This window comes from Falco cherrug, chromosome 4 (assembly GCF_023634085.1).
Source record: "Falco cherrug isolate bFalChe1 chromosome 4, bFalChe1.pri, whole genome shotgun sequence".
NCBI classification, from domain to species: domain Eukaryota; kingdom Metazoa; phylum Chordata; class Aves; order Falconiformes; family Falconidae; genus Falco; species Falco cherrug.
In genome coordinates this window covers 85,478,118-85,502,056 of record NC_073700.1, presented here as the reverse complement: position 1 = coordinate 85,502,056, position 23,939 = coordinate 85,478,118, and the positions used below count along the sequence as shown (strand labels likewise).

Below are 23,939 nucleotides of genomic sequence, written 5' to 3'. Positions count from 1 at the left end.
TTTTTTTTTTTTTTTTTTTGCAAGATGCTTCCAGTAAGGACTTTCATCATTCATTTGTGCAGCTTCTCCCAAGAAGGAGAGTAAGTTCCCTCCATGAAATTGTGAGACTGGCACAAGCTCTGAAAAGGAGGGGGGAGGGATCTTTAAAATAAGGTGTGTAGCATCTAAAGGGCAAGAAACGGCACAATGAGCAGGAGTCATCCCTGCTGTGAAACTGGGGTGATGTTCCCAGAGTGTGGAGAGGCAGAATTTCACATTGTCTATGATAAAGTATAATGGAAGAACCGCTCCTTCTAAAGCTCTGAACGTCTCATGCTGTTGGGGGGTTGCTGACTCTGTGAAGCAGATGTCATTAATATCAATGAGGGTCTGTAATAATCTCCCACGGGACAAGTGACATTTAGGGATTCAAGACTGAAATAAATGAGAAATAGAGCAGGACCATTAAAGAATGTATTAGAATTGGTTAGTATTATACTGTCCCATTATATATGGGACTACCTGGTACCTGGTAATACTTTAATTTATTTCTCTTCTTCTTCTTCACTCTCTCTCTCTCAATCAAGACAGAAAAAACCTTTCTTCTCTCTCAATCAAGTCCAGTCTGTGCTGGCTCAAAAATTCAAAATGTGGCCACCCTCTTTGTAGATTTTCCTAACTAATAATGAAGAATCTAAAACTTTTAAGACATTAAGTCACCATTTAAAAGTTGAATGTGTCTTGAGAAACTTGTATGGACAATAATACAGAAAAAAAGCTTACACTGATGTCTTGGAAGGAGGAAGATGCAGTGAATATCCTAACAAAACCCTTTGACCTCAGCATTGCTGGTGCATGGTGTGTTATACAGCAGAAGGCGTTTTGAGGTTACTGTGAAGAGAGAGAAATACATCTGAAGAGCTTTATTTTGAGGCTCTCCAGAGGCTGTAAGCACACCAGAAGGCTGCAGAGGTGCAAAGCAGTGATATCCTTAAAGCACTGAATTGCCTGTCCTTGCCTGTGCCGGCGTTCCCGAGCCCTCCGGGAGGCAGGCTGGGTGCCAGCATGCTATGCAGCACCTTGGGCTGCTTTGGTTTGTGCCTATAGATGCAGCCCCCAAGGCAGTTCAGCTGACTGAGCAGTGGCGAAGCACAGCGTGCTTCTCTTCCACCCGGGCAGCCTGTCTCCTTGGCTGCAGGATGACAGAGGTATGGCGAAAGAGGAGGAACCCGGCAGGCATCCTCCAAAGCCAAGGGACCATACCCCAATGAGCAAAGGTAGCACGCCTTTGCTCGTGGTCATCTGCACTGAAGGAACTCCGTGGATTTCAGTTACCAGTCCTGATTTCTGCTCTGGGGGTGAAATGTGCCCCTAAACACAGTGATGGGCATTCTGTATGCTGCTGGTAATCACAGTTTTCAGTCCATGTGGGAAGAAATACTATAAAAATCAGGACTGGCAAAGGTACTGAAGAACATGAGGCCACTCCCTTCCGTACATCCCTCCAAAGCACTTTCAGGTATGTTTTTCCTCATGTGGTTTTAAAGATCCTGGACCAAACAAACGTTAACATGCAGGGCTGAAGGTCTGAGACCATGCTGAGGCTCAGCTGGAGGGGTTGAGGAGTGAGGGGAGAGAAAATCTTTCCTACCTGGGGTAACCGAGAGGCTGAATCTCCACAGGAGAAAAGACAGAAGGTTCAGAGCCTGCCCGCTTTCTCCTGTGCTTTTCCAGAAAGGAACAGATTTTGATTCCCAGAGGAAACAAAAAGACAGAGAAATGCCGAGGGGGTTGGAATGTGGAGTTTGAAGAGCCCTCAGGCAGGTAGGGGATGGCAGTGGCACCGGCAGGGTGGGCTGGGATCAGGGAGAGAAGAGCAGTGCCAGCAGCAGGGCACTCCAGAGGATGTAGAGGCAGCCTGCTGCTGCTGCGCACCTTTTGCATCAGCGTCAGTCGGCACAGAGTTAACAGCAGCTTTGGCCATTAGATACTTTTTAGGATTAAAGCAAGAAGGAAGGAGACAAGCTTGCTTAGTATTCAGTGAGCCCCTGTCTGGGTGCTCTTCCCCATTTTCTCTAGAAGTAATCTATTACCACATCTCAAGAGAAAAATGACCCCAATCTAAAGATTAATGGAGCAGTGTGTGGACGTTTCCAGTGATGTGTATGAAACTCAATTTTTTTTTGTCTCTGTACGCACTGAGGTGTCCTTTACCAGCAGATCTCTAGATCTTAAAAACTAGGCTGATTATTGAAGAGGGCAGCAGTCAATTTAGGGCACACAGTGTTTTCTTATGACGGAAGGTTTGCTGTGAAGTGCAGTAATTTATGTTGATAAATTGTGGCCGTCAGAATGTCTAGATCATTTCATAGGATGAATTTCTAAACGTACATCTCTAGTTTTGGTGGGGCAGTGGTGGGAAAGGGGTATTTGTTTGGGAGACTGGGGGGAAGATAACTCCTGCATGTACCGTTTCTTGAAATGCAGCACCGGACTTTCACATGTTCCCAAAATTGGCTCGTTGTCAGCTTAAACCCTATTTTTTGGTTTATTTGGTTACCAGTTTTGGTTTACTGTGACAAGTGAAAGAACTTTCATCCTCCATAACCAAGCTGCAACAAAAATGGAAGAGACTACATGATGTCAAGATTGCGTAGTTTTTGCATGCTAGCTCTTTCTTAGCAAAGGGGTTTTTTTGGTTTGGAGGGGTTTTGGTTGTTTCGGTTTGTTGGGGGGGGGGGTTATATGCATGCCAAAATGTAAAGCCAGCTTGGCTCAGGCAAGGTATATCTAAGTGAAGCAAGCTGCCTTCATTTAATCAAGAGGCAAGAAAAATTACCATAATTGTTGTAAGAAAAACTGCTTTGGGGAGAAAAGACAGGAGTTTTCATACCGTGTTATTGATGTGTCTTACTATCATTAAGGTCATAAATAAAGAGATTAATTTAAAAGGAGAAGGGCTTTGCTAGGCTAAGTTTTGTCTTGTTTTGCTTGGGTTTTATATCAAGAATTAAAGGCACTGATGTGTCTAGCTGTTGTTCTGAGAGGTTACAAATTTCTCTGTCCTTTTTCCATCATGTTATACGGCCAGAGATTTTAAAAGGAATCTTTTGGACTTCGATTGAGCACAACACAGGCTGGGTACTGAAGTTTTTCTGTTATCAGTGACATGTCTGTGTGGACTTAGCTTAAGCATATGATTTAGTACTTCTCTGAATTGTACCTTGCAGAAAAGAACAGTGAACTAGACTAACTAGATAAGGTCCAAATTAGGTATGAAATTACCCTAAAGATGGGTGTGCGTATGTCTTGGAATTGCAGTTGACCCTAAAGATGACAGTGAATCTACTCAAACGGCCTGAAGATTTGTGCCATTTGAACCTGATCTCCCTAAGGAATGATAGAGGGATCTACCAGGTGTTTTCAAAGCGAGAAGTGCGTTCAAAGCTTGACCCATCACGACCCATCTGGACTTGCAGAGCTTTTGCAACGATTCTGGATTACAGCCTTCTATAAAGCGTGAGGGTTTGGAGTTCCAGGATTTTCAGTGGGGCATACGCTGATATTAGTCCCATTAGCAATTAACGGGCTTTGAGGGGGTGGTTTGGTGTTTTAAATCCATCATGATTCCGTGCAGAACTTGTTAAAGTACTGGTGTTAATGCTGCATCAAACTGAGTGTGCTGTGGCATATGGTCCAGTGCTAGTACCTGTAGAGGAGCAGAATTTAATAAAAATAAAAAAGATTCCAACATTTGGTTTCTGCTCTGGTAGAAAAGGTTTTTGTATTGACAGACAACTGGTTGTGCATGTCATTTCCCAACCTTGTCCCCTATGACTGTTACACAGAGTTGCATGCACAGATGCAGCAGAAGGAAAACTACAGCATAACCTGTTCACTGACGACGGCAGTGCCTTTAGGCTGAACGCAAGTGCCGCATATTCTTATGAGAGCTTGTAAAACCTTCCAAATAGCAGCGACCAGTAGTGGTTTCCAGCATGTCTCCCAGAGCTCTGGAAATGGGTATTTTCCTCAGCACAGAGTAACAGCCAGCTGGGATTTGTTCAAGTTAAGCTCTTTCCTCCTTGATGCATTTTACTATGTCCACTTTTGCCACATGTGTCTTCAAGTCGGTATCATTTCTCCATTTTTTGTTTGTTTTGGTTTGTTTGGGGTTTTTTTCCCCAAGACTTCAGCGTTTTACGTTAGTGGTCCAGAACCTAACAGTCTGCTGAAAATAAACTAAAATGAGATGTCTCTGCTGGGCATGTACCATCTCCTAAAGGAAACACATGAGACACTCCAGATTTTGAGTTCCTCATCTTCCTAGCAGAAGGAAGTTTCCCCGAGTGTTACCTTTTGTTTCAATACAAAAAAGGCTGATGGAATCAATTACATCTTATTCTTCTCTTTTGACCTGAATGAAGAAAGCCCAAAAGCAGCAGCACATTTTTGCCTGGTACACTGCAATGTAATTGCATCATTTGATAAAAATTGCAACTGGCTCCACAGTGTAAGGGAGAAGGGAATGAGAAGCTGGCAGGGAGCTCAGGCTCTCCTCACACGGACAGGAGGAGCAATGTGTCAGGGGAAGCATGGGCAGGACCAGCCCCTGGGGTTGTATTCTCGTTACCTTACCTGTTCGCCAAATGTGCAGGGGGAGTAGACTGGCAGACTCTTAAACTTATTAACTGTTTTCTATTTGGGGAAGATTAAGTTTTGAAGGAAAACATCCAGTAATCACTTTGGTACTATTTATATCATCATAAACTTCTGTCAACTGATTTTAATAATGATTATTATTATAAAAACCAGCAACTCTTATCTCTGCCACTGCACACGTGCTGTAGTAATGAGAACTTTTCCTTTTTTTTGCCTTCTCACTTCTGCTTCTTCGCACAGTACCCCGACTTAACTCATTTTCCTCTCCTGTTCCCCCCTAGCCGTCAATCACTGTCACATTACTTTGCATCATATGCATCAAGAAGAGCAGCTTTTTCCATCAAGTAAGCCAATTCTAAAGCTGCCTTCCCAGAGGCTACACAGATTGTGCAAGCTGGAGGAACTCGGGAAAGAGTAAACTGGACAATAACAAAGGCTCCCAGAGCTGCTTCTGCCTGCCAATCTCTCATGCATGTATTCACACAGTGCTATATATAGGGCATGCCTCCAGGGCCAGGATCGTGGTATCAGCTCAGCGCGCAGACCTCCTATCCACACCATTAATCACAGTAGGGAGGAGGGAAATGGCTCATTACACTACATCAATGATATTGTCCGTCCTGTCTTCTGCAAATTACAGTTCTCTCAGTGTTGCGTTCAGCATCCCCTGACTTTTGAAGTCCATGATCCAAGAGAGGGAACAAAACTTCTTAACAGGAGTGTTTACCTGTGGGCAACAGAGGTTAGCCAGCAAACCGCAAGTTTAGTGAGTTTGGAGTGCTATAGCAAGGCCAGCTTTCCAAAGGATGTTTTTTCTGCTGTTTAAATCTTTGGTAGCCTTCCTTCCCTCTCTCAAGATGAGAGCTCTGAGGGAGTTTTTCTGTTCTGCAGCATTGTTTTCAAGCTCCTCAGCCTGCTTCCAGTATAGTTTGTGTGTCTAACACCTGTAACGCATCCTTTATGGCTGACTGACTTCAGGTGGATTTGAGGAAGAGCCTTCTGCAGTATTCTGGCCTTCCTTACAGATCCCATGTGTTGCCGGGAGAAATCCTATGCTATTTATGGGTACCCTTTCAAAGCAGCATGCGGAGATTTATCCATCTGGCTGCCGATGATGTTAGAAATCATATAACTACATTTTTGCTCACAGCTTTTAGGTTTGACACTTTATTGCTTTCTTTTCTGCTTATGTACCTGTAAATGAGCCCTGTACTTCAAAATCTGTGTCATCCAGGTTTCACTCTGGCACTTGACAAGACAAACCTCCCGCTGTCTGCTGCCCTCACTGCTGCAGGGCTCATCCGCATCAGTTCTGTACAGACCCTGCAAGGTTCTCCTGCTCTTCCTGGAAATACTGTTCTGATGTTTATCTTGGTGTTCTCTAAACCCACCCTCCAGTAAGGTTTAAGCTCTTCTCAAGACTTTCTTCCTGGCTGATTTTGAGGATAATTGCAAAGTGCTTCCCTTGGTCTCGTGAAGTCTGCATTGTAGTGGGCGGGCATGTGGTATTATTTTGATGGTCTTAAAACAAGCCTGCCTGTTTCTAGAAGAGCAGTGCTGCCTATTACGTAACAGACATACATTTTGATAGGTGACCGTGCCTTAAATTACAAAATAGATGTAATCGTTCAGTCATCACCAAGCCTGATGTTGGGTCCAAAGCTTGCACAAGGCATCTCTAGGTTTTGAGGGCTATCTTGGAGATACACTGGCCTCTTCCATATCAGTGGAGGTCTTGTAGCAATAGGCAGTGATATAGTCCTAAAGTTAGGATACTAGGAGGAGTATATGTCTAGCTACACATCTTTCAAGAGGTGAAATAGACTTGTAGGTCTCGCTTGCTTTGAGACTTCTGCATTTGGCTAATTATGGAAAGTGTCTACTCTGACTGGAATATTCCAGGATTAATCTTTAGATGTGCCAGTATATTCTCAGGTACTTCTGCTTGCTTTGTAAGCATGTAGACATCAGATTTTTTTATAATTTTTTTTTTTTTAATCTGAGTATTGCAGAACATTTAGGATAGCAGAACATAGAAGAATTCAAATGAAAGGATTATAGCTATATTAAATTTTTCTGATGAGCATTAGTCATAGATACATCCATCTTCTAACGCACTATGCAGCACACTTGTTGAAACTACTGGTAGAGAATCCCACAGCGGTAGTTAAATGAATGTTTATAATTTGGAAAGACTATGTGCTTTATTATTGATCTGCCTTATCTGAAAGTAGAAATTCACATTGGGATTTTTTTCAATTTTAAGCAAAGATACCTAGTTAAAATAAGTTTAGAAACAACAAAGGAGATAAACCTATGATTCTTCCCCCAGGATAAAGAGATACTCGCTCATACTCTTATCTGTTTTAACTGTACTTATTTCCTTTTCTAACACTTACAGCACACCTCTAAAAAGTTGCATTAGTCTGCTGTAGGTGACAGGTTAATCAGAAACCTTTTACAGTGTTATTTTTTCATCCTTCAGATACTTTCAAGAAAGATGTAAACTTAAGAGGAACTTAAGCTGCTATCACTGTTTCTAGAACTAACAGAAATGTTTTAATTTCTTAAAAAAAAAATCACTTAAAAAGTTATTTTTTGCAAAGTCTGCTTTTCCTCTGAGATGTTTTTGCTTTCAGTAAAATCTTCCCTATTTGCAAAATAAAGAAGTATTTCACATCTGGTGATTTTAGAGAATCAGTTAGATAATTAACATCTGTGAAATTCTACTTGTGTAGAATTTGTGAAGTGACTACATGACAAGAAAGAGTGGAAAATGTTGAGTACGCCAAATGGTGAGGATGGGAAAAGCACTGTCAAATAAGATCCAGTCATATTTAATAAGTTTGATTTTGTGTTTCGGACAGGTGGCTTCCTTAGCTGTTGATGGGAATGTTTCTCCTACAGTACCCCTCAGACACTGATAATTAGTGAGGAATGGCAAGTGTTTGAAGATGACAGTAACTTCAGGTGTGGTAAGGAACATCCCAGGCTATAAATTGGATTTACTTTATGGAAGCTCCTGATAGCCTAAAAAGAGAGGCTGTTTGAGGATGTATTTCCTTACTTGGTGATTGCAGCCATCATGGTTTTTCAGCCTCAAGTGCAAGAAATTAGGTGGTGTTGGCAGGAGTAGACAAGCTGTAATGTAGTGGGCTTAGTCCTTTATTTTACATGCAGCTACCGGATTTGTAATTCCTTTTCCTTCCCAGTTCTTGCAATGTGTTCGGGGTGGTTTATTGGTAGGTTAAAAGCCAATGTCAAGTCCCCCATACAGTAAAAGCGAGAGCCTGCTGACATGCATCACTGTGCCATGGTGTGACTGTTGCAATCCATCTTGACCAATGTGTTTGAAAGTTGAACTACATATAATCAATCGCACTCTTAAAACTTTAATGTCTTTGACTGCACCATGTAGCACTACATTGATTTAGCGGTGCGTTCGGCCTCTGCCTTTGAGGGTCAAGAGCCTACATCACCTGGGCTGGGCCATGCCAGACACGGTGCTGTGTGATTAATGCCTGAAGCCTTTAATGCCGCTCAGCCCAGGCAAAACGCATGGCAGAGCCCTGCTTAAGCAGTTCCCTGGAGGAGAAGAACCAGAAGAAAACATCCCCCAAACCATTTAATCCTTAACAGTCACAGGGCCTGGGAATGCATGACATGTTTCCGAATGGAGAGTATGAACCACTAGCCACTTTGCAAAAAGCAGGGGCGGGGGGGGGGAGACTTTCCAAAGGTCAGGAGGAGGAAGCGCACCAACATGAAGAGCGTTGTTCATATTGGAAATCATTACTTGAAATCATTCGGACTTTTCCAGAGTGCACAACCAACTATAGGATCCTCAGTAGCTAGTTTTCCACTTGAATAAAGTCTTTGACAGTTGATGAGACTTTATTCTTGTCTTTAATAATCAATCTCCCTTTTTTGATTTTGGGGACAAACATTATATAGAAGCTGTTTGTGTTCAACAGCATTGACAACAAATCTGAATGTTGCATCCAAAAAAAGACCGCAGAAGCAAACAGACAAGAAGTTTAAAATGAGCCATATGCACTGACTTACAATTCATATACATAGCAGGTACTATTCCTGTGTCCTTCCTGGGGCAAAGTGCTCTAACGGTGGACAAAGCGGGTATTACTACCAAAAATAGCCTTTGCTGTGTCATACGTTACATGTTTTGTTGGAATTTTTTTTTTTTAAATGCTGACTTGGAAAGAAGGAAGATTGAAAGACACAGCAGGCAACACTACTTCAAAAAACTCCTTTATTTTTTGGAGGACAGGGAGAGCCATCTAATCCAATTGAGCAACTCTGAACTAAAACCAGTGTGGTTTGCAGTCTCCTGTTGAATTTCACGTTCTGTCTCAGGGGTTGCAGCAAATAAACTTTGCTGGATTCCTGTGAGCGAATGTGGAAGGACTGCAGCTCCATGAATGTCAACAAATGTAAGTTTACCATGCAAGTTTGAAGACAAATGGAATAGAATTAATAAGCATCAGTAGTGGCTTTATAATTGAAGTAACATAGGCATTAGAAGTACATAGGATATTAGTAATCATATTAATTATTTGTTAACAGAAAGACAAAGTAATAAAATTAAAAAACAGAAAGCTTAGTTATTCACATGCAGATCTAGGGGGACATTTTGTAACAGAAATAATTGCTTTTACTTCATCCTCAGGGTGATATGATCTGTGTCTAATTGTTTTTCCTGAAGAAAGCAGAGCAATCTAAAATTCTAAGTAACGCAGAGCAACTGTAGGAGTGAAAATAACCACATTTTAGAAACCTCTTACAGCATCCCACCCCAACGCGGTGAAAGGGAGCAGTGCTGCTAGGGAGGGTAAAGATAAATGGAATTACTTTTCTATTAGAAGTATAATAGACTTTATTAGTTAGTCACCTGTGCTCAGAATAGATCAGCTGTCAGGGAGAGCAAGTAGATGAACATGTACCTTGTGAGCTGTCAGGAGCAGATCAGTGTGGGTTTTTTAAACAATAATTACCCGCTTCCAGAGAAATGTTTTAGACAAAAGCACAGCTGCTTTATTGATGATACCTTTTGTGCATAAGGATTAATATTCTAGTTTGTTCTTTTCATTTTTCCATGTAAATGTAATATCATATTTCCATAAAACTCTTTTAGGAAATGGTGCCGTTCGCTATTAAAGCTTGCATAATAAAATTGTCAGGGATTTAATTTGATTAAAGTTGGTGATTTGTAATAAAGTGCTAGTAACTAAGAGGGGCTGCTGCTCACCTTCAGGGCTGGTGATGCCCTTGCCCTCTGCAAGCCACTGTTCAACCAGCTGTCAGGCTTTGGGGTGGCAGGGCAACCAGAAGGTATCAGCTGCTTTTTTTTTCTTCACCCAACCCAGAGGGCAAGGCAGCTGTTCGCTGGTGGACCTGGTGGTCGGAGGAGCAGTCTGAGCACCAGATCCACTATTCTGGCAGAGTTTGATAGCCTGTGTGGTCTGGCGACTTGATTGCCATGAGGTCTGGGAGGAAGAAACTCTTACACCCGGTGGTCCAGGGAGTTCTGTGGCACAGATGTGGCTCCTGGGGGCCACCCAGGAGTCTGAACAGTGCAGCCACGGATGGGTTCGTTCTGGTAGGGGCTGGACATGGGAGGGAAGGGTTTAAGTCTGCAGTATGTTGAACCCCTCCCAGAGTTCAGAAGATCTGCTTTGATCTTCACTGTTGTAACCTGGAGTGTTGTATACAGCCACCTTTGTTCTGCCACACATACTGGTTCCAGCCCGCTACCCTTCGGCTGCTCTGTGTCCTGCCCCTCCAAAACATGGCAGAAGCTGGGGTTAAGGATGGAGCCTTCACAGAGCTTTGTCAGATTAATTTAGTGTTGGCACTGTAGCCCAGTGACAGAGCAACTTGTGCCGTAGAACAGGACTCTGGATGTGGAGCCGAGCTAGCGCTGGCAGCAGTGGTAAGATGGAGAAGCTAGCCTGCTTAGATTCATTTTTCAGGGCTGGCTAGAGACTGGCTTTAGATCAGCTCCCTTAGGAAAATCACATCCCCACTGCAGTGGAAGGAAGCAGAGCAGTGCTGAGTTCGATGGCAGACTCGATGCTGGGGACTCTTCCCACGCACCGGTGGGCAGCAGCAGAGGTTGGCTGGGACCGCTGTGCAGTGTTTATGGCAGCGCTGCTGTTCTCCGTGGTGCAGATGAGCGAGATCCCCATTTCACCCACGCTGTGTAGGTATTTACTGAGCAAATATCCACATACCTGTATTTCAGCTACAGGCCCGGCTTGAATGTTACAGGAATAATCATTGTATCTGCCCGTTTTTGTAAACCATGGGAACAACAGTACCAGATGGAAGCTGGAAGACTTGTATTATGCATGTGTTTTAAAATCCTCTTTCACTACCTCTTCTTGTGAATTTATGAATCTAAATGTGACAGCATTTATCAGGATTCCCATGAACAGAAGAGGAAAATAATTAAATATGTGTTCTGGTTAACTAATACCATACTTAAAAACCCCTTGAAGGATAGGTTTCTGGGAGGGGTGTTTTTTTCATCTTTATATGAAGTGCTGGGAAATGACTGTAGCTAGAGGCAAGATGCTGATCAAGGTCAGTCCTAGATCCGGTTGCGTTGGAAAGCTTTCTGGTGCCAAGTTGTTTGAAGCCTGAGTACGTGGCTGTAGCCTGCTAGCCCTGACATCTGGGACAGGGAAATGTTGCCTCTCCTTTCTCTTCCCCTGGCTCTCTTCCCTGCCTCCAACAGCCCAATCACAAGGAACGCAGGGGGAATTTCGCTCCTTTCTGCAGCACTGTGGGTGGTCATTTGCTAGGATCATTTGGAACAAACTTAGTAGATTTCACCCTTAGATGCATCATATCAACTTGGCTGTGTAGCAGCTTTCAAAATAACGAGTATTTTTAGGTTCTTTGCTGTCATGTCAAACCAGAGCTTCAGACCTAAATGCCGAGACAGAATGCCATTGTTTTTAGCTAATCTTGGGTTTCAGTGTTATACCAGGTTGCCATCCTCAGCTTTGTGTGACTAAGTAACGACTCTAAATCATGGAAACATGATAGGATGATGTGCGCTATGAATTGTCTTACAGGTAAGCTTAGAAATACAACAATTCATTAGCTGATGCAGCTCAGCCCCTTGCTCTTGCCCCCTTTTCTCATGAGAATAGCATTCTTTATCTCACAGCAGGAACTAGAGACAGACCAAATTAGCAACAAGTTACTTTGTCTAGATTATATGCCGGATCTCCACAGTAGTGACTGTCAGACTGAAGCTGTATTTTATTTCTGCAGCTGTTTCTTCACTGCTCTAACAGTATTATTAATAGTACCTGTCACTTATACAGCCCCTCAGAGTTGTAGGTAGTTTGATAAACATTACACAAACTTACTGGAAAGCATAAAAAAAATGAAGTAAGCACTCTGCTTCTTACTGGCTAAACTAAATTCTGTAAATTAGTTCATAGCCTGACTTTGCTTTTAGCTTAGTGAAAAGAAAAAACTGCTTCCAGACCAGCTAGTTCCCTGACTTGCTTTATACTTAAATTTTTGGTAAATCACGTCTGCTATTGTAGTATTGGTACAGCTTTATCATATCTAGTCTAGAAAGGCACTACTGCAAACAGTATATCCATGTCAGACGTTCCGGGCCACTTTAAGAGGCCAAAGTGATTTTGAGCGAGCACTGGTGTACGTCTTGTTAGTAGTGCTACGATGCTACTACTAGCCATGGAAACTTCCTGCAGTTAATGATTCTTGTTGCTTTTGGAGAAGCAGTAGTAGCAGAAGAGACATTAATGTAGAAAGCACTCTATTTTTTAGCATCATTTTTATCAGCTTCTCACTTTAAATTGCCACAAGCAGGTGATGTGACAGGAGGAGTCTGAGCTATTCTTACAGTCCCACCGTGATTACAAAGCTGGAAAAAATATGTGTGCTGGAAATAAATGTGAAAACTTCTGACATCCATTTGCACTTCTGAAGGCTCACCCAGCATAGGTGGTTTCTCTCCAGGGCAGAACACACAGTTCTGTTAACATAATTTTTCTCTCTTTTAAAATGAAATTGTTAAGCCTTGACAGCCAGTGCTTGTGTTGTTACCTCCCAAATTGCCACCGAAGTGGGGCCAGGCAGCCCAGAGCCTGCCTTTGCCAGCACTAGAGCCAGTGGGATAACCTGCCTGCTGGCTCCCCTTCGCCCCGTATCCTCTCCGTGCCTTCGTGAGCCCTCTCGTACCAGTCTGCTGAGCTTACAAACCCACTGTTCTGTGCTACAAAACCAGGTACCGAAAGTTACAATAGTTGTAAAAATTGCCCCATACCCTGCCCCGTGCACTCTTGGCTTATTCAGAACTCCCCTCAGCCCTGAGGTGACCTGTGCCATGGCAGGCCAGCCCGTCCCCTCCCAGCAGACATGGCAAGCCCTTGTGGCGCTTCTGTGTTGGGTTACTGTTGAAAATAGTTCATGTTTTATTGTAAATTACTGTTATTTGCAACTTCCAGTTTTGCAGTTCCCGCTGCACAGAGATCAAGGACCCAGTTTTTTCCTTTGTATCCATCAGTGTAAATCAAGATTAACTCCAGTGAAGTCAGTCTAATCACAAGAGTAAAACTAGGAGGAATGAAAGGAAAAATCAGTCTATATACTATTTGGTTTTTATTTTTAAATAGCAAAATTAATGCTGCTGTTCTGCAGACACAGGGTGACCTGCAAAGTACTAGCTCATGCGTTACTAATGCATCTCCATTTAAATGCAGATTTTTGCTCCCAACACAGAACTTCAGGGAATCCTCTCCAGATAAACTGTAATAGGATACCAAATGGTAATTCAATATTTCACTGTAACTTGTGTTTCAGTTTATTGATCTTAATTTTCTATCATTTTGATGCAGTATTTGGCTAGGGGGAAGAGGATTACATTCACTCTAATAAGGCTTTTAATTAATAATTAATTATTTTTATATTCCAAACATCCATGCCAGCAGTAGCAATCTGCTTGCATTCTGATACCTATTCCTGTTTTCAGGGGTGGAAATCACCAAGGTGTGACTTTGCATGTTGCAGGAAGTCATTGAGACAAGAAGCACAGTATAGATACTGCGGGATCCATGTGGGACACGCTTCGCGTGCCGGTGGTTTGTTCTCAGCCGTATGTGGTAACAGTAGTAAGACCCCGACTTGTTGGTGAAATCAAGGGGGACACTGGTGGGGATGCTTGTGTCTTCAAGGGCTTTCCTATGAGCTTCTATTTGCCTGCATGTCGTCAGATAAAAGGCATGAGGCATTACTGTTCTGCCATTCTCACACCAAAATCACTTCCTTCACTCCTCCAGCTCCTCGGTGGGGAAGGACTTGCACCTCGTAGGCTCCACTTCCAGCATGACCATTAGATACTGCAGGGAAAAGCACCTCTCTCGGTTGTCCAGATTTCGCTGTGGTTTTGGTATAGACGTAGGAATAACCAGAGGGCCTGCTTGTTCTATTAAGCCTTTCAAATTAATGACATCATTTGCTTTTGCCATATATGGTATGTTTAAGGAGATGTTTTTTCTCTATACGTGCCTCTCCTAAAGTGCAGCTTATATGATGTACATGAGACCTTGATATGAGCTTTCTTCTGCTGGACTGGGGTTACATTCAAGTGTCCTAAATAGTACAACGAAGCCTACTAGATCATGAGTACAGTTATTAAGAGATACTGAGGATTTCTGTGGCACCTAATACGTCGAGACCCAGTATAGTTAGTTAGTCCCCATGATATCTCAGCTTCCAGGCTGAAAGCCTGCAGCACAACGGTGAACACACTGCAAGCAAGGCTGAGGTCTCTTCTTCAGTACAGGCAATGAAAAAATACATCTCCCAGCCATGGTAGAGGGATAAATATAAGAGGTTTTAAATTACATTTTTAGGTTTGGACTTTATTTTTTTTATAATAGCTCCATTACTTATAGGTTGCATTTTGTTAACATTTCTGAATGTTATTCCGGCAACCATAAGATTTATCAGTTTTCAATGTCTTAGATCTGTGATTAACAATTTCTGCATGGCATCCTTAGAATTGTGTGTATATATATATATATATAAAAAAAAAAAGTATCAGAAGACAAGCAGTAAGACAGTGGCAACACGCAGTCAGGGTTAATGAGACCGCCTTTGTCATATAATTTGGTCAGCAAAAGGGATGTCTGAGAAATAATGATCTTTGTGATTACACTCCTTTGGGAAGCTCACCTATGAGCCCTCAGATTTCTTCTCTAAATTATTTCCAACATTTTCAAACCCTGACAGATTCAGCCATGTGCTAAACAAAATTAAAACTGCTAGAAAAACATTCCTCCACTACATCGAAACAAGCCCTGCCTATGACCACATTTAGGTCTGAATTAGTGCTTCGTTGCAATCCATCAGACAGAAATGAGAATCTTTTGTTATTGGTAGGAACAGGGCAGACCATAAAAATCTCTCATAATGAGTTTGCGGTTTGTTTTGGGCTTGTTTTGGTTTTTTTTTTTTGTTGCTGTGTCATACCGTCCTGTCGTGTGTCCCCTCCCCATCCCGCCTCATCTCCCCACCACCGGGAGAAAAAAAAAAAAAAAAAAGAAAGAGCAGGAATAGCATTTGCTTTTAGTTCTGAAGACCAGAACTGTCAGACTTCAAAACCACACCACAGAACTACTACTTACTTACCTTCTCACGTAAGCACAATGACCCCCATTGCTTTACTGGAAGGCATGGCCACCTAGGCTCAGTGCCACTGAACCACACAGTCATTGCAGACGGAGAGCAATAAGAAATAGTATAATTATGCTGGAGAATCTGGGTAGAGTATTTTTCTCATCAACGGTCTACTATCAGTAAACATGGTTTGATTTGAACCAAAGCAATAGGCAAAGTTTCAGAGGGATAAAAATGTCTTAACACTGCTAGAAAAGGGCAGATTCTCATTGAAAAAAATAGAACTACTGTTCATCTAAAAGAAAATTCTCAGTGATCCAAAATAAAATTTCTTTCAATTACAGAAATCTAAAAATCCTAGCGTTTTTGAAATTTAGATTTAAAAAATAAAATCACTATGTGAAATCCTTTATTCAAACAATTTTTGGTACTATACAAAACTATACTGAATATTAGAAAATAAAAAGGTTGTTTTCTTTGGAATGCACTTTAGAAAAATAATCTCAATAGCGAGAATGGTTTTTTTGGTCATAGTTCTTTTTGTTTCCCCCCAAGACATAAGCTCTTGCTAGGTCTTAAGAGACTGAAAACCATTTAAAAAAAGGGAACGTATCAGGCATGAACTGATAAAACTTCCCACTTCTTTGACCTTGCAAACTTCGTATCATAATGCATGACACAGCAGGAAGTTTTCCTAGAAGCAGTAGGTATGCACATCCTTTTATTTCCTTTACTGGCTTAAACCTAGTTTTTCACATTAGTTACTGTTCATTTATTGAATGGAAAGTATGCATTTTTAATTATGTTAGTTGAAATGTTGGCTGGTTGTGAAACCAAGTACTTGGAACTGGTCCATTTGAGCCCTATGAATCAGCAGTACTGTTTTATAGGTTTCGCATTTTTTCACTTCAAACTGTGATCCCTTGCACAAAGAAAATCTGGTGGAGAAAGATAAAAGGCTCCATCTAGTGGGCAAGAACTTTTTATTTCAAGAAAAAAAAAGGCTCCCATTTTTACTTAATTTTATGCATGAAAAAATACTGCTTTAGATTTTGTTTCATTAAGCTGCCATGTTGTTCTTAATTCTTGCCTTCTACAGAGCCATTATTTCATATGCAAAGCTGAAACAGAATTATTCTGACATTCTTGAGCAAGAAGTGATAAATGATACTAAATGAGTGGGTTTATACAGAACAGTTGATCCACCAAGTTCTTCCTCCCCCTCATCACCTTCAAGCTCCAACATATAGCAACCAAAAATGGGTAATTTGTGTGTTGGCAAATATTTTAAACTATTTCAGGTTCTTTCCTACTTAGAAAACTGACCGGAAAGATTTATAACTTGACCATGACAGTTAACGCAGTATTTTGGGAGACTTTTATACAGGGAATTCTGCCTGCACGTTACCTCACCTTCACTAAATAACCTGTTTGCCTGCAAAGGGTGAAATCTGGGTTCTCTGGCAACTCAGTCCAGCGCATCAGCTTCTGGCAAGGTGTAACCCCATCAGCCTCCGCTGTCCCTTCCAGAGGCAAACACCAAAACTCATTTGTCCTGGCATTTGTCTAGGAGCCTGCCTAACACTAGCGCATGCGTGTGTGTCCAAAATTACCCTGATAGAATTGAGCACCTTCATTTTAGGGACATAATTGATGTAGTACAGTACTTCCCCCACCCCCCCACCCCCCAGCCTTTGCTGAACTTCTGCACTGCATTGCAGTTATGCTCCAGCCTCCTGAGAGATTCAAATGGCAGGACTCTTCAGTTTAAAGCAGTAGTGAAACTCAGGTGTTACTCTCATTCCACCCAGACACAGCTAGCAGCTGAAACCTTGTCTTCAGTTTGTTTCAGGCTAAATAGAAGAGTGAGAGCAGGAACAAGTAGCAACAAATGCAGATTTGGCAGAAGAGACACTGAACCACATTGCATATGCCCTGCCTTTTGTCAGACTGTCTCTCATTGTCAAGCCATACAGCCTGGCAGGATCAATTCCTTCCGTGCAGCAACGGGTAGACAGTCTAACATGCACTGTAATACGTTACCACACCTACATTTACTATAGCCCATGTTTGCATCCACAACTGGAATATTTGTTTCCTATGCAAGTCACAAAACAGAGCTTAACATGTTGTTTTGCACACTTGATCACAGGGAGATCTCTGTTTGCAGTGGGCTACTTGATAACAAATCCAGAGGATTCCTCCTTCAGTATTAACACATGATTTGGCAACTCTGACAGGCCACACAGACTCACTGATCTGCCTGAACAATTCTCCCCAGCTGCAGCTCTCCTTGTATCCCCCATGGAAATGTAACTCTGTCACCAGTGAAGAAGAGCTGTCATTTGGCTTGTTTTACAGACTAAAACGAAAAATAGTCTCAGCATTCTTGCTCTGAACCTTTATATGAGCAAGGACTAACACAGAACTGACTAGTCTTACAAGTGCCTTTGGGGAAGTTCATACATTCGCAAAATGCAAGCAATGCCATCTCCAAAAGCGAGGAAGTTGAAGATAAACTGCATTTGGGTTTTTTTGTTTAGGGGCAGCTTGCATCTTTGGTTTCAGCTTCTAAAAGTCTACGTAACCCTTAAAACACATCAGCTAAAACAACACAGAACAGTTGTTTAAAACGTCATGGAAGTTTCAGAACTATCGTTACAACTGTTAGATGGGTTAAATCTCCTAAAATTCACATTAGCTATTTGTTAGAGTAACACTGCTTGGTTTCTAATGCACATAGACACCTACCTCACTAGGTAGGCAACCAAAGAAAAGATGCAAGTCACTTACTTCAAAGCAAAAACTGTTAAATAATACCTCTTTTAACTGTGACCTTTGCTCTAGAACTGTTCCCGTTTTAAGAGATTACAGGCTTTCTGCCGAGTTGAAGCAAATCCCATATTTGGACCTACAGTAAGATCCTCTGCCTCATGTTACTTTAAATACCTTGTCTAGCACTGGTACTTGAGCTGATGCTAATGAAACGCAAGTTTCCAGATGTGAAACTCTGGGGAATATTCAACAATCTGCTTTTGTAATAATCTGCTCTAAACTCAAAATGCTAATTTGGGGATTAAGTATTAATTTATTCCCTTCTACAGGTCATCAGATAGTTCACACAAGCCTTCTAATTAATATTAAACATAGCTATTTTAGATGTTGTTTATCTGTGTTTGATTTACTCAGCTGTTTTTTTCCTTTGTGGGAGCAGCAGTCTTTACAATAAATGCACATCAATGCATTTGTTTCAGGACTACCACTAAGTCTCTTCTTTGTTTTTCCTAGCTAACCAGGTGCTGAAGTTTGGAACACTCGTCAGTACTTCCAACACCTACGATGACTCCGGGATTGTGACCATTGAGACAGACAAGCCTTTGCTGTGGACAATGGCTATCAAAATATAATCAGCTACAGCTGCCTCTTCTGATCTGACTCATATTACTGCAAAATTTCACAGAATTAAGCCAATAAAGCTGTTCCAAAAGACACAAGCAGGCACTGGTTTTACGTACTGGACGGAAACCAAGTCCGAAATAAAAGTCACTTGAAATCAAACCAAGATCAGTAGCAATAAATGAGTATTTCACTCTGGCACCTCACATTGCTTAATCAGGACACCCAATACTGCTTCTCTATGGTTAGCTCAGACTGTTTTTGCAAAGTATTTTATTCCAACACTGAACTATTTCTTCCCCTTTCTTCCCCTTTTACCAAAAGGAAATACAGTACACTGCTGCACACAGTATAACTGTGATAGCACTAAGAGTAGTTAATCTCATTTTCCTGTCCTGGTTTGTAACACATGTAGGTGCTGGTGAAGGTTTCTCAAGAGTAGTAACTGAACATTTCTACTTAGGAAACAAGTTTGTGTCCTGAAGAAGCTTCAGTTTTGCTCTAGTACCAATATCCAATTTCCCAGTATTAAGTGCTTTCAGTCTGTAATAGAAGTAGCATTGTAACTTCTGCAAATACCAGATGCTTACAAGAAGTTGTTTGGAGTGAAATATAAATCTCTTCATCTCAATCTGAGGAGAAAGAGCATTTAATCTACCAGAGTTTCTGCAGGCTTAGTATTTAAAATCAAAATACTCAATCATTTCATAATGGAAACTTCCAGGTCAACAAATGCTGAGCCCTTTATTCTACATGGAGTTGTCTTATAGAACCAGTACCCCAATCAGGTGTGTATCCTATCCAACAGCACGAGCCAGTTGTCGCTTAGCGGAAGGACTGCCTAGTGTCTCTGACAACTACATTAACCTCAAACTGTGTACCTCAATAACCAGGTAAGTTTGGCTTTCTTAATTATGCCATCAGAATAAGGACTGTCAATGCAAGTTCCTTTATTTGAGGAAGGTTTTTTCCAGTCAGGTACATAATACAACCTAACAGGACTTCCAAATGCAGAAAGGAATTAGGGGTAATGATGGTGATTCCAGAAATTAGTGATGAGGATTCTAGCTGATAAACTTTTAAATCACCGCTTGAGAGGATACAGTAATGCTGTTTTCTTTCTGTCTACTTTTTCTGGAACAATGCTGTTTACTAAACAGTAAATTAAGCACTGGAACAGCTTCTGTAAAGAGACTGTACTGTTGTCACCCTTGGAGGTTTTCAATACCCTACTGGACAAAGCCTTAAACCAAAACAACTAAAACATTCTACTAAAAAAAGCCAAAAACCTGTAATGTAGACAGGTATGTTCGCATACCCTTCAGAAGAGGAATAAGATGACAAGAGTGTTTGAAAACCCAAACTGAGCTTGTTTAATAGCAAACAAGTTAAAGCTGTGAAATCCTTGCAGCAAGCGTCACAACGTCTTGTTCTTCACAATGAATATTCAGCCACCTCTGTTGAGAGAACAAAGTAATCAGTTTCAACTAATCAGGTATGATGAAGTGATCCCATCTGAAGTCTAATTTATGCTCCCACCGTTGCCTTGTTAGCACAAACATTACTACCCTTGCAGCTTATCTCCTATTTTCAAAAGCTTCTCCTTGCCTAGAGGACCACTCTTACAGGTCTAAGCAAGCCACAAGTCACAGTCACAGAATAGCATTTAACCTCTTCCAGTGCTAGAAAAGGGATTGTATCAGCTCTGGAGAATCTGCGTTGTTTTAATTGGTAGCGTTAATGTGTCAGTACTGTGGCTGCCAGTCAACTTAAGGGTCAAGTTTTTTATGCTGCAACATTAATTCCAAAAGGTATTTTACAGAATGCAGTTACACATAAAACAAAGTTTCAAACACATCTAGCACTCAGTAAAACAAAACAAGACCAACTTTGTTCCATGCCCTGTTACCCTCCAGCACACTCACCCAGTGTTCTCTATCTTACCACCCATACTTTTACTTTGGATACCCAAATTATAAACTGGAAACAGTAAAGAGCACGTAAGATCCAAATAAAGGTAAATGTTCTATGGTCAAACACACACAGAGGAACTAGAAATAAAAGTATTTGATGTTCAGTTTTTAAACAGAACACTCAAAAAAAAACCCCTGAAGAACTATGGATCTACTATTTTGCAGCATTCTAAATGAACAACCTACTCCTGATCAAGTCCTTTGAATCATGTAATACCTGTTGTGTTACGCTAACACGTGAAATACACAGATAATAAAACAAAGTGGATCCTGCAGGGCTCGCTAACATCCTCCATTTAAAATTGAACAGGTAAAAACAGGAGTTAAATGTAATGAAACTGAAGGTCGTATTTACTTACACAATGATGTTGTTGATTGGGATATGGATCAGTTTGACAAAGAAACCAATAAATCCCATTATCGCAAAGCCTATTGCTGTTGCCATGGCAATCTTCTGGAACTCTGCAAACCCAAAAAATATGGCATACAGGAGATGTGCACCACAGTGACCAAAGGAGAGATCTCTCTTTGGAAAATGGTACTGTTAACACAGGAAGCAGTTCAAAAGCAAACTGCACTGACACTGAGAAACAAACACACTTTTTCAGAAGACAGATGAGATTTTAAGAGAGAAGATGCTGCTTTCCACACAGCATGGCTGATCTCAGTTTTTTTAAACAATGAGCAGAATCAGAAATACCCACAGTCCATAAAAATTTATAACTTGTATTCCATTACTTTTCCTTCATAATCCCCAATACAGTATCAAAAATGGAAAAGCTGCATTACGTCTGTCACAGGAAGACAGGAAGACCCCGTAAAAATAGACTACTTCAGTGGTATGCTCAACTATTTTAAGACAGCAACCACAAAGTGGACTAAGGTCAACAGCCCCTCAGAACCCTCCAGTCTGACAATGAAGTGCCTCACCGATCTCAAAAGATGTCAGTAAACTTCATCCTGAGCACGTGAATAAAGCATCATAACTACTACCATTATGGACAACCAGGTGCATTCTGGTTATGATTATAGCTTCTCTCTAATGCCTTTCGAAAATTCCCCAAACCTTCTCTTTTAAACAACACAGTTCTTTCAATCAAACAGTTGCTGACAACTGAGAAGTACTGAATGGGCACTGCAAAAAGAAATCCTAGCTCCTTTTGAGTCTCCTAAAATGAAGTGTATCCTCCAAGGTCATGTAACAAGCAGCTTCCTCCAGAATCTTCCTCAAGTTGACAGCAATCAGTCAAACCTGATCATTGCATTTCTCTTTTCAAAGTGCACAAAAGTTCTTCTCAGATCAGTTTACCTAACACATGAAAATTATTACTTGCCCATCTCAAAGTCATTAATTTCAGCTACTTAGCCTATTTCATAAGGTGAGTTTTAGTACCACTCACGCACCTATGTAAACACCAGAAAAGGATACACTTGACTTTATTATATATAGAACCATAAGTCCATTAATATTTGAACAGCTGCTCAAGTTTAAATCTCATATGGGAAGCTGAGACACATTCAGCTGAGAAATGAATCAACGTAAGTCACATGTGGAAAAAATACATGGTAGAGATATAAGATGAAATAAGGATTGTGTTCTGGGGTTTTTTTGTGTGCTTTACCTTTCCTGTCAGGCTTGGTGCATCTTTTAACCAGTCGTATGGAGTCTTTTACAAACTGACGGCTGGGTTCCACGAATTGCATTACCTGATCCATGATTACCTGCAAAGATAGATTTGGTATTGGTGGCACCACGTATATACTGAAATACAGATTTTTTTTAATTACACAAGCAGAAGCAGCAGCTACCAACAAAGTTTGTAAACACTTAAGATAACTTCAGATGTGGTATTCCAACCTACCTGGACTTTAACAGATACGTCCACTTTACAGAAAAAAAAGACACTGTCAGTTACCAAAAATATTTGTAAAGACTTAAGATATTAAGTCCAGTTAGATTGGAATACCACATTTGAAGTTAACAGATACGTCCACTTTACAGAAAATAAAGATTGTCAGTTACCAACAAAATTTGTAAAGACTTATGATAACTAAAAATAACTAAAAAATACCGTATTCCAACCTAACTGGAATTTAACAGATACGTGCACTTTACAGAAAATAAAGATTCTCTAACAGTAGATAGACACGAGGACCTATGCCTGCCTGCAAAAATATGAAAAATTATGCCTTTCAGCATAAAAGGAGAAAACAGCAGCTCCATCACGGTTTGCTTTCAGCCGATGCCCCATGCCGGTTTCTGAGAGCACTACTGAAGGCATCCGAATAGCCAACACCCACCCGTTACAAGACACACGCATCCCCAAGCCCGAACTTGCTTATTTGAAAAAGACACACCACGGCCTGTTCTCGTTCCCAACGCAAGCGCCTGCCAGCGCCGCCACCCCGGCGGGACACCGGGTCGCGACCACCACGGCCCCCCGAGCCGGGGGTCCCTCAGCGCCAGGCCCCCTCCCCGCGACACCAGGCCCCCTCCCCGCGACACCAGGCCCCCTCCCCGCGACACCAGGCTCCCTCCCCGCGACACCAGGCCCCCTCCCCGCGACGCCCGGCCCGCCCAGCGCCCCGCGCCTCGGGACGGCCTCACTCCAAAGGCTCCCCCCGCCCCCACCCGGGGGGGAGGGCTAGGGACCCCCACACACCCCTACCCGCCCGCCCCCCCCGGCCCTGCCGGTCCCTCAGCCCCCGTCCCCTCAGGGACCCTCACCGCCTGCGCTGCCGGCTGAAGGCCACGTCGCACAACAGCGGCAGCCCGTGACGTCACCGCGCCGCGCGGCGGGGCGGGCTTGTTTTAGGAAGAAAAGGGAAGATTTTGAGGGAGGGGTTGGGGATTTTTTTTGTTTGGGTTTTTTTTTTTGGTTGGTTGGGGTTTTTTCATTCCGGTGTGTGAGCTGGGCTGCGTCAGCGTCAAGGCCGGCTGGGGCCTACTGAGGAGGGCGGTGCGGCCTGGTGGCGCGTCAGGGGAGCCTGGGCGCAGCCCCCCCCCCGCATGTCATGCCGGGGGAGGGGGGCCCCAGCAGCACCCCCCGACATGTCCTTCAAGGGGGGAGCTCCGCAACCCCCCGGGGGGCTGCCGGGCCCCCCTCGCAGGACAGGCCGGGGGGCGGCTGCTCGCCATGAGCCGCCCAGGCCTCCCCTCATGGCGGCCCATGGCCGGCAGCGTGTGCTCGGGCTGAGGAGACCTTGTAGGTGGGGCCTGGCAGGGTTAATCTGTCTGTAATTTAT

General features: G+C 42.4%; 2 protein-coding genes across 7 annotated transcripts in view; one reads left to right on the top strand and one right to left on the bottom strand.

Annotated features, from left to right (window-relative positions):
- The window catches only part of TPK1 (thiamin pyrophosphokinase 1), a 313,127-nt gene extending 293,374 nt beyond the window's left edge, over positions 1–19,753 (top strand). For 5 of the 6 annotated variants that reach the window (XM_055708511.1, XM_055708515.1, XM_055708509.1 and 2 more), the window contains one exon: positions 18,613–19,753. In XM_055708511.1, the coding sequence (XP_055564486.1) occupies positions 18,613–18,731 (119 nt within the window). In that variant the 3' untranslated portion in view covers positions 18,732–19,753. The remainder of the gene's footprint in view (positions 1–18,612) is intronic. The other variant, XM_055708514.1, reaches the window with a different exon arrangement.
- Positions 19,754–20,069: 316 nt separating this feature from the next.
- SEC61G (SEC61 translocon subunit gamma) lies at positions 20,070–23,576 on the bottom strand. The gene is made up of 4 exons (XM_055708516.1): positions 23,422–23,576; positions 22,316–22,415; positions 21,053–21,155; positions 20,070–20,177 (listed from the first exon to the last, which is right to left on the bottom strand). Exons 2-4 carry the CDS (start codon positions 22,407–22,409, stop codon positions 20,168–20,170), a joined length of 207 nt encoding a protein of 68 aa, XP_055564491.1. The 5' UTR covers positions 22,410–22,415; positions 23,422–23,576; the 3' UTR covers positions 20,070–20,167.
- Between the last annotated feature and the right edge of the window lie 363 nt (positions 23,577–23,939).